Consider the following 14,319-nt stretch of genomic DNA (forward strand, 5'->3'; position numbering starts at 1 on the left):
GAACTCAAGGGGAGGGATACACCAAGCCTATTTGGGCCACAAAGGGGGGGTGGTCCCATGGAGCACTTGCCCCTCAACAGCCCTCCTTGTTCCTCAGCTTTCCCTCAGCTCTGTGCTGTCCTCTTTCTCCAGCCTCAGTCCCTTTAAGTACAGTGAGGATGGAGCCTCGTGGGAACACCTTTTGCCCCATCCCAGGATTAGGCCCCAGAAATCCCTCCTGGGGTTTGGTCTTGAGGAAGAGGTCTGTAGTCTTGCTCACTCCTGTCAGAAGCCTGGGGAGCAGCAGGAGCGGGCAGAGGGGCTCCCAGCACTTCGGGTTTGGGAAAAGAGCTCTGGTCTACTGGAAGGATGGATTCCTAGTCGAATGAAAGATCTGGAAGCCCTAGCACCGCCTGACATGTGATGGGGACTGGGCGCTCAGAAAAGTCTTGTGGCAGCAGTAGTGAGGACCAGAGCTGAAGCAGGCAGGAAGGCCATTAAGCTGCAGGAAGGACTTCCATTCTTGGTAGAGGATGCTGGAGCATGAAGGCCCCATCTTCCTCTGCTGGGTCTGGAGCGCCCTCTGGTGGTCTGATGGTGTCAGGCCGGCGGAAGCCCTGGGCCTGCCTTCCCCATTCCCTACAGCAACTCTGCTTTGCCCTTCCTAGGCCCCAACTCCTCAGACTCCAGACAGGGACCTCAGTTGGTGCTTGGGGGCTGGCTGCTTCCAGCTTCTGAGGAGTTAGTGAAGAATTCCTTATGCTATTCTTAAGCCTCCCGGGGCCTCCTTCCTACTCTGTTCAGAGGTCACCAAGTTGAGGGTCAGAGTGGTATTCATTCTAGAATAGGAAGAGCTCTCTAGCAGACTGAACTGTCTTGTAACACACACACACTTGCTGGAGGGAAATGAGCTCCCTGTCTCTGGAAGCAAGTAAGCGCAGTCTAGGCATTGCCCTCATAGAAGATAGCACCCTAGGGGGAGTTCCTTAGACCCAAGGAGGCAGGATGCTGTCACCAGTCAGATCTTTTATCACCTGAGGTTCTAATATTGGGAGTTAGATGGTGCGAGAAACTCCCCAAATTCTCAGTTGCACAAAAATAAAGGAGTCAGAGTCCTTGGTGACCATGGTATTTATAACCCTCAGAGAGCCAGGTCCTGGCTCAGGCTTCACAGTAACTGAGCGATGCTGGTCCAGGGAATTAGCAGTCCCTCGAGTGCCTCACTTGCAGGGCGTGGGGTGGTGGGGTGGGGGTGGGGTGTGCAGGACTCTCTCCTCACCATGACCAGTTATAGTCACCTGGCTTCTCCACCATCTCCCCAGCCTCTCACCACCCCTCCCCTAAGGCTCCCTATGGAAAGGAGCTCCTGTCTTTTTTCCTGCAGCAGAAGTGATGGGAGCTAATAATGAGGAGCTTCCCCACGGTAGGCAGTCATCCTCTTCTGAAAGGAGAGCATCTTTCGAAGGGCTGGAAGCAAGTTAGGCCTGAGTCTCTGTTTCCTCTGATCCTTGGGCTAAAAGCTCATGTTCCCCAGGCACCTGGAGGGCGGGGATGGAGGAGCGGGTGAAGGGTCAGAGGATGGAGATCACAACTTAAGGGTGAACCCCAGAGGAGAGGAGCAGGGGAGGAAGGAAAGAGGCAGGTTGGACCAGAGGAGGCGACATCTCACCTCCCAGTAAATCTGGTCCTCGTAGCACTGGGCGTCTGGCGGGGAGTCCAGGATGGGCAGCCTCAGCAGGAGCCCTGGCGGCATAGAGGACAACGTGTGAGGCTTTTTGCTGCCCCCATGGGGGGGTTGCTAGGGCACAGAGGAGCTGGGAGGCATGAGGTCAATGCAATGCCCGGCACAGGCAGATCACAGCAGTATTTATCAAGTGCCACTTCTGCTAGGCCCTGTGCAGAATGCGTGACAAAGCACTGCCTCCCCGAGTAATCACAGCAACCCTGCAAGATGGATAGGATCCCTGTATTACAGAGAAGGGGACCAAGGTTCAGAGAAGTCACATACGAAAGCGTGCACAGCGGGAATGGACCAAATAGTGAATCTGTCATGGACCACAGCTTGTAAGCTTTCTGTGGGCTCCTCTCCAAGAGGGATGCAGAAAGTGTTTCTTGAGTAAATAAGTAATTAAATGAATGAATGAACTCTTATTTGAGGATAAGATCTCAAGGTGAGAGCAGGAAGGCGGGGATACCGAAGCATACAGACATCAGGACGGACTGCCTGGCCTGGCATCAGTGGGCAGGCCGCCTCTGTGGAAGGTTTCTGTGCCCCAGTCTATTGGTGAGCCAGCCAGGCCTCTTCCCTCCCCACCCCGGCCCAGCCCCCGCCCGGGAGATGGCACCACAGGCCTCAGGGCCTCAGCCTGAGGTTGGGCTGCCCTCTAGTGGGGAGAGGGAGAGGCACACACAAGCCACAGAGGAGAGGGGTTGGTCAGCAGGCTTCCCACCTTCCTTTGTGACCAGAAGGGAGAAAGTACCTGCTTGGTCCTCCTTACCTTGAGGGAGTTACCCCTGAACACCACAACCCCACCCTGCACCTGGCACGAGGTAGGTGCTCAACAGAGTAAATGAACGTCAGGGCAATGGGATCGATCCAATGGCCCTTCCTCCAGAGAAACACCACCCCCCCCCCCCCCCCCCCCCCCCCCCCCCGTCTTCTCCCCTCCCTGGAGCTCCTCCTGCCAACTCCCGACCCCAGCCAGGGTCACTCACCTCCAAGGCCCCCACCCACAGAGGCAAATGTCAGTGTGACAAACAGCCCGAAGAGCTGGTGCACGGCCTGAGACGTGGCACTGCGCTGGCCCTCGGCTATGAGTGGAAACACACTCTCCAGGCTGCAGGGAGAGAAGGGTGTGGGGAGACAGGGATGGAGCACGGAGCCAGGGCTGGTCAGCGCCCCAGTGTCCTGCACCGCTTTCTGCAGCAGCCGAAAGGGCCCTGGGGAACCTGCCAGGCTGAGTCACCTCCAGGCCTTTGCTCCCATAAGCCCACTGGAGGGGAACACCTTCCCATCCCGTGTGCCAGCAATGCCCTCACACCTTTCAAGGCTCAGTCTGAGGGTCACTTTTGCCTCCCCTCTCCCCTGAGCCCTGATGTGCAAAAATTTATCCTAAGGGTCAGTGTCTCTTCCTTGACCCTTTAATAATGACACTGTTGAAATAATTTATTCATCGTCCTTCTGCTGAGCTTGACTGAGGACCAAGAAGGCAGTCCCCACCCCAGTTTCTTCAGCTTCCAGGGTATGGATCAATGAATAAATGAGAACAGGCAGCTTTTTTTTGTTGGCGGTGGTGGTCCACAAAAGGAGAAAGAGACTGAGGGAGTTAGTTTCAGGGGGATAATGATTCCATTGAGGATTGGGGGTGGGGTGAGGGTGGGGAGAACTCACCCATCTCCATAAGCTTCATGGGTGGCCAACCCAGCCACAAGGACCCCCAGGAGGGCTCCCAGGACCCCCGGCATCCCATGAAGGTTGTGTATGCCACATGTGTCTTGGACTTTGAGTTTGGACTCAAGGATGGGCTGGAGGACAGGACACCAATCATGAGTCTCATGTGTCCTCCCTCACCCAGGCCTGCTGGAGAGGAGGACGGGTGTGAAGACCCCCTGCCCTGCTCAGGGCCTGAGGGGCTTACGTACCGTGAGAAACTTGTACCCCAGTGTGGAGATGGCTCCAGCCAGGAAGCCAGCTGCCAGGGCCCCAAAGGGTGTCAGCATCATTTCAGCTGATGTCCCCACTATAACCCCTCCGGCCAGTGCTGCGTTCTGCACGTGGACCTAGGGAGCACAGAAGAGACAGGCACGGGAGGCCCTTTCTGAGCGCCACACCCACACCCACCCCAAGCCCCCCCACCACAGTGCCACCTGCTGCTCCTCCACCATCTAATCCTCCACCTCTCCTGTGGTCCTCGTCTCACCTCCTGCTCTGACCCCAGCGCCTCCAGTGTAGATGTAGCCCGCTGTGCCTCTGCCCTTACCTGTTCCCCTGGAGGATCAACCTTGCAGGGCCTCAGACCTCTCCCTGGCCTCCCGGTCCACCCCTCTGCCTCTTCCCACACCTCTTCCCCATACCATGTCCAGCCGCCCATCCCCCCCGACAAGGGCTGACAAGGCGAAGGTGCTGAGGGTGCTGGCGGTCAAGGAGTAGTATGTGTTGAGTGCGGTCCGATGCTGCCCATCCCCCAGGGCGGTGGGTGCAGAGTTGAAACTAGGCCAGAAGATCCACAGGAAGATGGTCCCTAAATGGTGGGCAGGCAGGCAGAATGAGAGGAAGGAAGTGACTCCCTCACAAGGTACAAGTTGTGTAACTGCAGTCAAGTCACCTATTCTCATCAGCCTCAGTTTCCTCATCTGTAAAGTGGGGCTAGTGACATACCTCAGGAAGTGAGGACTAAATGAGATGATGCATACCAAGTACCTAGCCACGGTCTGTTACTTTAGTTAGTGTTAGTCGCTCAGTCATGTCTGACTCTGCGACCACATGGACTGTCGCCCCCCAGGCTCCTCTGTCCAAGGGATTCTTCAGGCAAGAGTACTAGAGTGGATTGCTATTCCTTTCTCCAGGAGATCTTCCAGGCATCAAACACAGGTCTCCTGCATTGCAGCTGGATTCTTTACCAGCTGAGCCACCAGGGAAATCCAACCATGGCCTCGTTGCTCTTCAGTAGATCAGTTGTGTCCGACTCTTTGTGACCCTGTGGATTGCAGCACCACAGGCTTCCCTGTCCTTCACCATGTCCCAGAGCTTGCTCAAACTCATGTCCATTGAGTTGATGATGCCATCCAACTATCTCATCCTCTGTTGTCCCCTTCTCCTCCTGCCCTCAATCCCTCCCAGCATCAGGGTCTTTTCCAATGAGTCAGTTCTTCACATCAGGTGGCCAAGGCATTGCAGCTTCCGCTTTAGTCCTTCCAATGAAGATTCAGGGTTGATTTCCTTTAGGATTGACTGGTTTGATCTCCTTGTTGTCCAAGGGACTCTCAAGTGTCTTCCATGGCCTAGCTGGTACTAAATGTCTAACAACTGGTACCATTGAAGGGTACTGGCATGAGAGGGGTTAGTTACTTGATTGAAAACCATGGGGGGGTTGAGTTTTTTTTAAGTATCAGAAAAGGAAAAAAAAAGAAAAGGCAAAGGCACCACAGGTCATGCACGAATCTGGCACTTGATATCCATAACAGGAATATCATCTGTTTTATAACCTCAACTGCCACCTGGAGAGGGTGGGCCCTGCCCTGAGCACTGGTGAGCTGGGCCTGGGCGTCTAGGGCAGGAACTGGGAGCTCCATAGGCCCTGCTGCCCTGTGAGGTTCCCAGGTCAGTCCTGGAGGGAGAGGTGGGGGGCAAGAGAGGAGGGGTCTGGGGACCCTGTGGGGTAGGGCCAGCATGGCAAAGAGGCTTGAGGGACTGCCCCTTAGTCCCGAGTGGTCCTTGGGTTGCGATGTAACTTCTGCACCCCCACAGTCTGCAGAAAAATCTACCACACATACACATGTGTCTTCTGAGAAGAGTTTTGGGAGGAATCAAGGAAGAGACCCATTTTCCTGTCCAGCAGGAGCTGAGAGGCAGACGAAATCTGAGAATGTAAGCCTACCAGGAAAGCACAGAAATCTTCGGGAGGCCTCTGGACTTCAAACCAAACTTATCAAAGGGCAAGGAGGCCTCAGTTGACCTTGGGTTCCATGTGCTCTGTTTCACAACACACCCAGATGTGAGCAAGAAACACAAAGCAAGTCTCTTTTTAATATAAGAATGGGCACTTCAGTAACTACTCAATACTACCTTCAAAAAGGTAAAATATCAATTTCCTTTCCTGACTCATCAGTGAATGGAGAGGAGCAGAGGTACAGGCTTAGAAGAAATAGGTGGTAATGAGGGTGCTTGCAGGTCAGACCCTACTCCTCCCACGGGTGACCTGTGACCTCTCCTTCTCTCCTGAGAGTGCCGGGGCTCCCAGGAAATCTCCTGGGAGGAAGTGTCCTCAGGAGGTGGGAGGCAGCACCAAGGGAAAAGGCCTAGAGGTTAGAGATGGGGAGAAGCTGAGTCTGGCTGGAGAGAGAGGGGGAGAAAGAGGTGGGGAGTGGGGAGGGGAAGGCGAGCAAATTACTGCAGGGGTCAGTATGCCTGACTGAGGAGCCTGGAATTTAACTGTGGGTAGGGGGGCCCTGAAGGCCTTTAAACAGAGATAGGTACCCTCAGACTCGGATTTAGAAAGGCCCCTGGGATGGATCTTGGGCTTCCCTGGAGGCTCAGACAGTGAAGAATCCACCTGCAATGCAGGAGACCTGGGTTTGATCCCTGGGTCAGGAAGATCCCCTGGAAGAGGGTAGGCCAACCCACTCTAGTATTCTTGCCTGAAGAATCCCATGGACAAAGGAGCCTGGCGGGCTATAGTCCATGGGGTCACAAAGAGTTGGATAAGACTGAGCAACTAACACCTTCATGAACATATTCTGGGATGGAGCCCTGAGATCCATGAGCTCTGAGTTCTAAGAACCTATCATAAAACTACCAAAAATGATGAGCAAGGGTCCCCAGGCTCTGATGGAAGAGTCCGAGCTGGAAGGGAGTTTGCTGCCAGAACCCCAAGACTTATAGGTGGCACCCCGAGACCAAGCCTGGATATGAACTAGCCCCTCACCCACCACACCTCGGCAGGCCTCACCAATCATGGCAAAGAGGTCCGAATGGTAGACGGAGCCCTGGCGATGCTTGCTTTTCTCCAGCTGGGGCCTATAGAGGACCCGGGAGAGGATCAGCCCGAAGTAAGCACCAAAAGTGTGGATAGTCATGGAGCCGCCTGCATCCTTCACCTGGGGAGGTGGGGCTGAGGTCGAAGGGCAGCCCCTTGCCCCACTCCTACCCCATCCCTTCCCTGCTCAGGGCCTGGCCATGCCCACTCCTCATGCCATCCCCATCCCAACTCACCTCCAGGAGACTAAGGAGGACAAATTCGTTGAGGCCAAACAGCACCACCTCCAGCAGGGCCATGAGCAGCAGCTGAACCGGCCCAGTCTTGCCCAGGATGGCCCCAAAGGAGATGAGCACGGCCCCAGCACAGAAGTCAGCATTGATCATGCTGGGGGTTCGGATGCGGGGGGTGAGGGGGGCTGGAAACAAGGGCAGCCGGAGGGGGAGGGGGTGGAGGCGGGGAGGGGGCAATGAACGCACCAGGCTAAATTCTTCCCTGGGAGGTGGGAAGGGATCACCTCCCTTTTTTGTGGAGATTCTGGGATTTGGCAAACAAAGCCCAGGACAAGTGGAAGAACCAGCTTTTGAATCAACAGCCAGCCCTGCCCTTTTCCATGATGCTATCTATCCTCCCAACAGCTCTTGAGTAATAAGGGGCCTAAAGGGAGGTGTGGGTCAAGGATGGAAGAAGAAATCAGACAACAAGAACAGGCAGGGAACCTAAAAGAAATCAACTGATGGGTCAAAAAACCTAGGTCAGGAAGCAGACTTGAAAGACCAGGCTTGAGTTGGGTCCCTTGGGCAGGGGCCTCCCAGGTAGACCTAGGGGAGCCAGGGAGGTCCCTGCTGCCCACCTCTCCACGCCTACAAGGATGTAGCCACCGCTGAAGGAGTGGAAGAAGCCCTGGATGAGCGTGGACCACTGCAGGGCAAAGGCGGCCAGGAGGAAGGTGAAGCCCACGCTGCCGAAGCCGTAGCGCTGCAGGAAGACCATGAGGAAGCCGAAACCCACGAAGATCATGACATGCACATCCTGGAAGCCTGCGAGGGGGGCATTTGGGACTACTCAGGCCACCACCTATCTACCCATCAGCCATCCTGCCGCACCCCCCAGTTCTCACCAGCCAGTGCCGTCTTGAGGCTGGAGCCAAGCCTATAAAATTCCCCAAGGCGTGGCCAGGCCTCCCAGCCTGGCTCACCGGTATAGAGCTGCCCAGCTTGGGACCCCCACCATCCCTGTTGTCCCCAGGTCAGAGCAAGAGAGTAGAGCCTTCTGCTCTCTTCTCTACCCGGCTCAACGGCCCAATCCCTGGGACTTTACGACCGGTGAAAAGTCCCACCTTTCCTGTGCGGTTTCCTGCAGCAGCCCCCGCCCTCTGTGATGGAATTCTCTTCCCCTTCTGGCCTCTGTGCTGGAAGTTCATCTTGATGTCTAACCTCCATTCCTCATACTTCAGAATCTATGCCTCTCCAATTTTAGGGTTTTAAATTTTACAAATTAATAAAATAACTGTTAACTTTGTAGAACTGTATAAAATAACTTTAGTAATTTTGTTAAGAGGTTATCTTAGGAAAAAAGGAATTGAAGGGAGGGGGAGGGCTGCTGAGCCATACAACTCTGGTGCAAATAACGCCCCCTGGAGATTTGCAATATGGCCACTTATGGGAAAGAAGATTTTACCCTATAGTTTGCTTCTTTCTGTACTTTGGATATCTTAACTTTATAGATGAATTACTTGAATTTTTTAAGTGTCAGTGGGGTTTCTGGGGAGGGAGACTTGGGGTCTTTTCTGTTTGCTTTCCATTTAGTGTACAAAAATCTAAAATAATAAACAGCCATATTGAAAATGAGATACATACAACAATTTGCTTTGTATTATTTTGTTTTGTACCCCTCCCACCATCTACTTGTAAATAGGGCCAGAAACACAACCTCAGGTGATGTTCAGCCAGTGCATCTCATCCTGTTTCCTTTGTCTTGCATCTGTGTATCAGAAATGCTGTGCTATCCTTGGCTTTAATTGCGAAACACTAGAGGAACATTTGAGTGCATTATTGCATCTGTTGTAAATAACTTATTGAGAAACAGGGTCGACCAACCATGACCCTAAACTCTCCTTTCATAGCTCCAGGTGGGAAATTTCTCCTGGAACTTAGTACTAGGAAATGTCATCTCCCCTAAGGAACAAGGAACTGACCTGCTTTTCTTCACTTATGTTTACTAAGAAGTCATAGAACTAAAAACAAACAAACAAACAAACAAAAAACCTAAGCAGTAATGCATCAGACTCTGGGAATGTAGCTGTCACTGGAAGACAGACACCAAAGGAATCAAGGAATCACGTATGTGAGGCTTCCTTTATTCTGATGAGAACATGTAACTGTCCATATTTCCCCTTTTTCTTGGCTGCCCATAGCTCAAAGCTCCATTGGAATTTCAACTATAACTGCTTTAGGCCTTCACAGCCTTCATTATTTGTGTTCTCTGCTTTTCTTTTCTTATTCACATGTTTTTGTTGTAAATGAATTCAAGTAGAAAGAGGCAGATCACAAAGAAAAAAAAAAATCACAATCACCTTTTTTGTTTAAAGGTAAAGAAGCAACAAGGGATTTCCCTGATGGCCCAGTGGCTAAGACTCTCTGCTCTCAATGTAGAGGGCCTGGGTTCAATCCCTGGTTGGGGAACTAGATCCCACATGTGGCTACTAAAGATCCTAAGGGCCACATCTAAGACCCAGCACAGCCAAACAAATAAATAAGAACCATCAACAAGCCAAATATGTACTACTGAACTTTAGAATGCAATCAATAACTTTGAGAGAAGCAAATGTGTGTGTGTGTGTGTGTGTGTGTGTGTGTGTGTGTGTGTGTGTGCGTGCGCTGAATATGGGCTGAAAGGAAAGGAGTTTGCAAGCCCCTGCAGAGAGTTGGGGACATGCAGTCCCCGCGGCCAAGGGGGTGAGGGTCTGGAGGTCCACTGGCCTCGCTAGATGTCCCCACCACTGTGCCACTACTCCAGCCCTGCCCACTCCTCAAGGCACCAAGATCTCTCTTCCCTCTCAGGTCTTAAACCCAACAGAAAAGGAGAGGTATTGTTTAGATCTCAGTATGCAGCCTTGGTGCTTTCAGCCTCACCACCTGACTTGTCTTCTCCTTGTGCAAACAGTAAAGGGGATGCCATGTCTGTTCTTTCGCCCAAGGACAGCAAGACGACACAGGGGGCTGGGGCACAGGGCTCCGTGCCCACACCGCTCCAGAAGCTGTCTGAAATGGCAATATTTACATCTCCCACCTGGGGTTTGTTTGGAATCAAAACTCAATCCCATGGCTTTTCACCTGGAATCTAAACACCAAGAAATCTCCTTTATTCATTCCATCCCATGGAATGTTCCACACAGACATTCTCTGTGGGCTGTGGAGGGTAAGGGGCTATTCCAGCTGGAAGCAGGGGAATAGATATAATGATCCCTCAACATTCCCTTCAGGGGATCCCTGGGTCCAGCAGCATGGAGTCTGTTTCCCATCATATCCCCAACCGCTCCAAACCCATGCACCTTTGGCTGGAGAGAAGGTTAAAGCCCTCCAGGGCCACCTGTCATCCTCCCTTCTTCCCTTACTGCCTCTCCCCAACCCCATCGGATGATTCCTGAACAAGGTCAGACTGTGGGACAAGGGAACAGGGACAGCTGGGGCTTTAGCATCTCACAGAGCTGGCTTTAAATTCCAACACACACACACACACACACACACACACACACACACACCCCTACACTTCTCACTGTGTGACCGTGGATAAGACACTTAACCTCTCTAAGCCTCAGTTTCCTCATCTGTAAAGTGGGGATATAAAATATGAGAAGCAGGAAAAAGGGAGTGGTGAGCTGGGGAGACCATTTCTCCCCACCACTCTACCTCCACCTGCCTTTAAGAGGGCAGATCGGGCTGTATTCTCCTAGAAGAGTCACAAACCACTCTGGTCCCAGTCACCCACGCCCCTAACCCCACCTCAGGAAGATCCTGTTTCCATCTGTCTTAAATCCCTCTTCTTGCAAGTAAGGTCTCAGAGACAGACAAAAAAAAACCTATCCATATTTTTTCTTAGAACCCTTTCTCATCTTTGCTTCTATGTCCCCTGCACACTTAGACCTTCCCCCTAGTCTTTTCCCCCTCTGATTTTCCATGACTTATTTCATGAAATAAGAGGTTTGCAATGTGGGGGAAATGCTGAAGATGGGGAGTCAAGAGACCTGGTTCTAGGTGGGCTGACTTGCTGTGTAATCTGGCGCAGTCGCATTACCTCTCTGGTTCTCTCTCCACCTCTGAGAGGAGTGAACCAGCTGGGCTCTGAAAGCCCTCCCTGTAGAGGTAACAGCAGACACTCAGAGCAGCCATGCCCGTGGCGTCGGCTAGCCCCACTGCTTACCGGCAGCGGCAAAACTCCCTTTCATCTCCCAAATCAAAGGGCAGTGGCCACACCACCCTCTGGCCCTGACCACTTCTGGACACAGGGACAGTGGTGACTCGGCGCACCAAAGCCCCAGGCTCCAGGCACCTCACACCTCCCTCCTTTCCAACCCATCCCCAGGGTCCCAAGTCCACAGGGATAAAAACCTAATGCAGAAAGAGGTAGGATTCCCACTGCTGTTCCTCTTACTGCAATCCAGGGACAGAAAGCTGTGTATTCAGGAGAGATTATCATGCAACGAAGGGGCAAGGAAGGTCAGGGAGGCCTTTGAAGCAACCAGGGCTTGGAGGCCTTGATTGAGGCCCATGGAAGAAGCAAATAGGGGTTCATGACAGGCAGCCAGGTTAGACTCTAGAGCAAGCACTTACAACTCTCAGTCCATGGACTGTTCCCCCTCCAACTCTGGACAAATGCATGACCCCAAAAGCCTGCCATCCCAGCTCTGTGGCTTTGATTTCAGCATCCGTGGCTCACTCATGCAGCCAGAATTGGGATAAAATGTGTGGAAGGAGGAGCTGTAGCCCCCTCTGCCTAGGACCAAGCCTCCACCAATACTTTGACCACCTGATGCAAAGAGCTGACTCACTGGAAAAGACCTTGATGCTGGGAAAGATTGAGGACAGGAGGAAAAGGGGGCAAGAGAGGATGAGATGGTTAGATGGCATCACCAACTCAATGGACATGAATTTGAGCAAACTCTGGGAGATGGTGAAGGACAGGGGAGCCTGGCATGCTGCGTTCCATTGGGTCATAAAGAGTTGGACACGGTGGAGCGACTGAACAAAACCAAGCTTCCACTGCACCCTCTCAATCCTCAGCACTGTGAGCTTCATTGTATTGGGGCTGGAAGAGAGTCAGGTGAGGACAGCTGCCACCAGCTCTGCACACAGAAAGTAAGGTAATAAAAACTGGGATTTTTATAGGAGACACCCACATTCTGGGCCTTGTTTGAATGTATATCTTTCAGACGAAGGCACCTTTCTTCTCATTGCCCAGATGGGGAAAATTGAAGCTTAGAGACCTGCTCAAACATTTGTAACAAAGCTTGGGAGATTTGGTGCCCTTGGTCCTAGCTGCCCAGGGCCTGAGTCACAAGGCTGGTCCCCCAACCTTGAGGGAGAGGCTCTGTCCACAACATGAAGCAGAGGCTCAAACTTCTCCTTCCTGGGCCTTGTCAGCATGCAGGTGAGCTGTGGTGCTAGGAGCTTAGGATGACCAAGTCCTAGTTCCATCTCTGTCACTCACATACTAGGTGATCCTGAATGAATCACAGCCCCTTTGAGCCTCAGCTTCCTTCCCTGTGAAATGGGTTCATGACCCTGCCTTGCCTCCTCCTCGGGGCTGTGAGGCTGCTACTCTGCGATTGGCTGGTGGCTACTTACATCATTTTTTCTCTGACTCTGGAAGAACCAGCTTTGGGGGACTGGGGAAGAAATGTCTGAACCCACTAGCCTTGGCTGCCTTCACAGCTATTACCTGCATCACTGTCTCCCGCACCCCACCCACTACCTCCCCTGCTCAGAGGATTTCTTTTTCTCCTTGTGTTCAGGGTGGATGCCTGAGAAAGGACAGTCTCTAGGCAAAGCCCAACAGGAGAGTAGGTAAAGCTGGAGCTTCAGATTTGGGTTCAAATCCCAGCTCGCTCAGTTCTAACAGCAAGACCCTGAACCAGCCACCTAACCTCTCTTAGCTCAGTTTCCCCATCTTTGTCTACTTCACAGACTAAAGGAGAAAATGCATGTGCCGCCTTTGGCATAATACCTGGAACGTGGCAGACACTAGTGAAAAGATATTATTATAAATCTGGGGCACCTTCATCTCAAAGCAAGAGGGTTGCCCACCTAGGGGTAGATCTGGGCTCCCTCCCAAGTAGTCCCTCCCAAGACACCAGGGAAACAGGGTCTTAGCTCCCCGTGCGCCCTCACCCGCACTCACTTGGGTAGCGAAAGTAAAATTCATTGTCCGCGTCACTGTGGTTGCCCCAGTGCCAGAGGGCAGCGTCGGTTTCACGGTTGTAGCGGACAAAGACCGCAAAGAGGATGGCGGTGGCGCCCTGGAGGAGGAGGCACAGCAGGGGCAGCTGCAGTCGCCGGCCCGCGGAGCGGCGGGGAGACCCAGCCATGGGACAGAGGCTGCGAGTCTCCGACGCGGCTGTGGCTCCAGGCGCGTGGCGCGAGCAGACTCTCCCGGGGCGGGCGGGGCGGGCAGGTTTCTTGCGAGCCAGGCCCCGCCCACTGAGCTAGGCCCCGCCCATCACGAGGAAGCTTGCCAGAGCCTTCCTACCCGCGCTCAGTTCCCAGTCCCCGTTCCAGGAAGCGGGGTGTCGCGGGGAAGGCGAGGGCCTGGGCCCCAGACGTGAGGCGGGCCGAGGAGTGGGAGAGGGTGGGGCGTTCGTACCCCCAAGTCCTCTTTCCTTTGGCCCAGCTGACCCCGATGCCGTTCCTGCTGGGACAGGTCCTTGGAAATAACCCTGGAAAGGCTCCCTGCGTCCTGCCCTGCTCCGGCACAGCTGCGGGACCGGTGGGGCTGGAGGGAGAAAGAAGGGCGGGCACCCGCCCCCTCAAACATGATGCAGGTTTGGAGAGTGTTTCCCAAAGAATAAGCGACCTTGATGGGCTCAGACTTCTCCCACTGGACCCCTCCAGGGTTGATACAAGAGAGAGTTGAAGTGTTACTCAATCTTTTCCCCAACTGAAAAACCAATGGAGAACGGAGATAAAGAGCCGGCTCTGTAGGCACTGATGATTAACATGGCCAGGGAGGTCTGAGTCTCAACAGTTGAGTTCCTTACCCCACTCCTAAGACTCCTCGCATCTACACCCCACCACACTTCTAGGACGGAAGGCTGAACTTGGGAGCAGGCTGAGCAGGGGCCCACTGAAACCTGGGGTCCCTGAACACCCAGTGTGATATGAGAGGTTCTGGGCTGCCCCCAGCAGCTGGAGAGACGGAAAGATAGGTGGTAGGAAGGTCTTCTCAGTTAAGAGTCAAGAGCCCCTTGTTATTAGAAGCAGGATTTGTATCCACTGGGGTCCTGGTAGACAAACAAGGAGGAGATAGCTTTTAACTGAGCACTCACTGTGAGCCAGGCTTTGGAGATGAGCCAGATCACCCCTCCCTCCAGGAGCCACTGTCCGGTTAGGAGAGAGACATTTAGGAGATAATTGAATTGCCATTGGGG

The 14,319-nt window shown here is 53.3% G+C and overlaps 1 protein-coding gene across 1 annotated transcript; it reads right to left on the reverse strand.

Annotated features, from left to right (window-relative positions):
• Positions 1 to 1,149: 1,149 nt before the first annotated feature.
• RHBG (Rh family B glycoprotein) lies at positions 1,150 to 13,298 on the reverse strand. The gene is made up of 10 exons (XM_065902020.1): positions 13,074 to 13,298; positions 7,528 to 7,714; positions 6,911 to 7,061; positions 6,648 to 6,795; positions 4,054 to 4,220; positions 3,622 to 3,759; positions 3,371 to 3,504; positions 2,695 to 2,816; positions 1,649 to 1,722; positions 1,150 to 1,517 (listed from the first exon to the last, which is right to left on the reverse strand). Exons 1-10 carry the CDS (start codon positions 13,258 to 13,260, stop codon positions 1,458 to 1,460), a joined length of 1,368 nt encoding a protein of 455 aa, XP_065758092.1. The 5' UTR covers positions 13,261 to 13,298; the 3' UTR covers positions 1,150 to 1,457.
• Positions 13,299 to 14,319: the final 1,021 nt, after the last annotated feature.

This window comes from Muntiacus reevesi, chromosome 1 (assembly GCF_963930625.1).
Source record: "Muntiacus reevesi chromosome 1, mMunRee1.1, whole genome shotgun sequence".
Classification (NCBI taxonomy): domain Eukaryota; kingdom Metazoa; phylum Chordata; class Mammalia; order Artiodactyla; family Cervidae; genus Muntiacus; species Muntiacus reevesi.

Coding starts and splice junctions, on each gene's coding strand:
- RHBG (XM_065902020.1), bottom strand. CDS start 13,260: ATGGCTGGGTCTCCCCGCCGCTCCGCGGGCCGGCGACTGCAGCTGCCC. Junction 7,062..7,527: donor ATCCTTGTAGGCGTGGAGAG/GTGGGCAGCAGG, acceptor CCGAACCCCCAG/CATGATCAATGCTGACTTCT. Junction 4,221..6,647: donor GGACCTCTTTGCCATGATTG/GTGAGGCCTGCC, acceptor CCCACCATTTAG/GGACCATCTTCCTGTGGATC.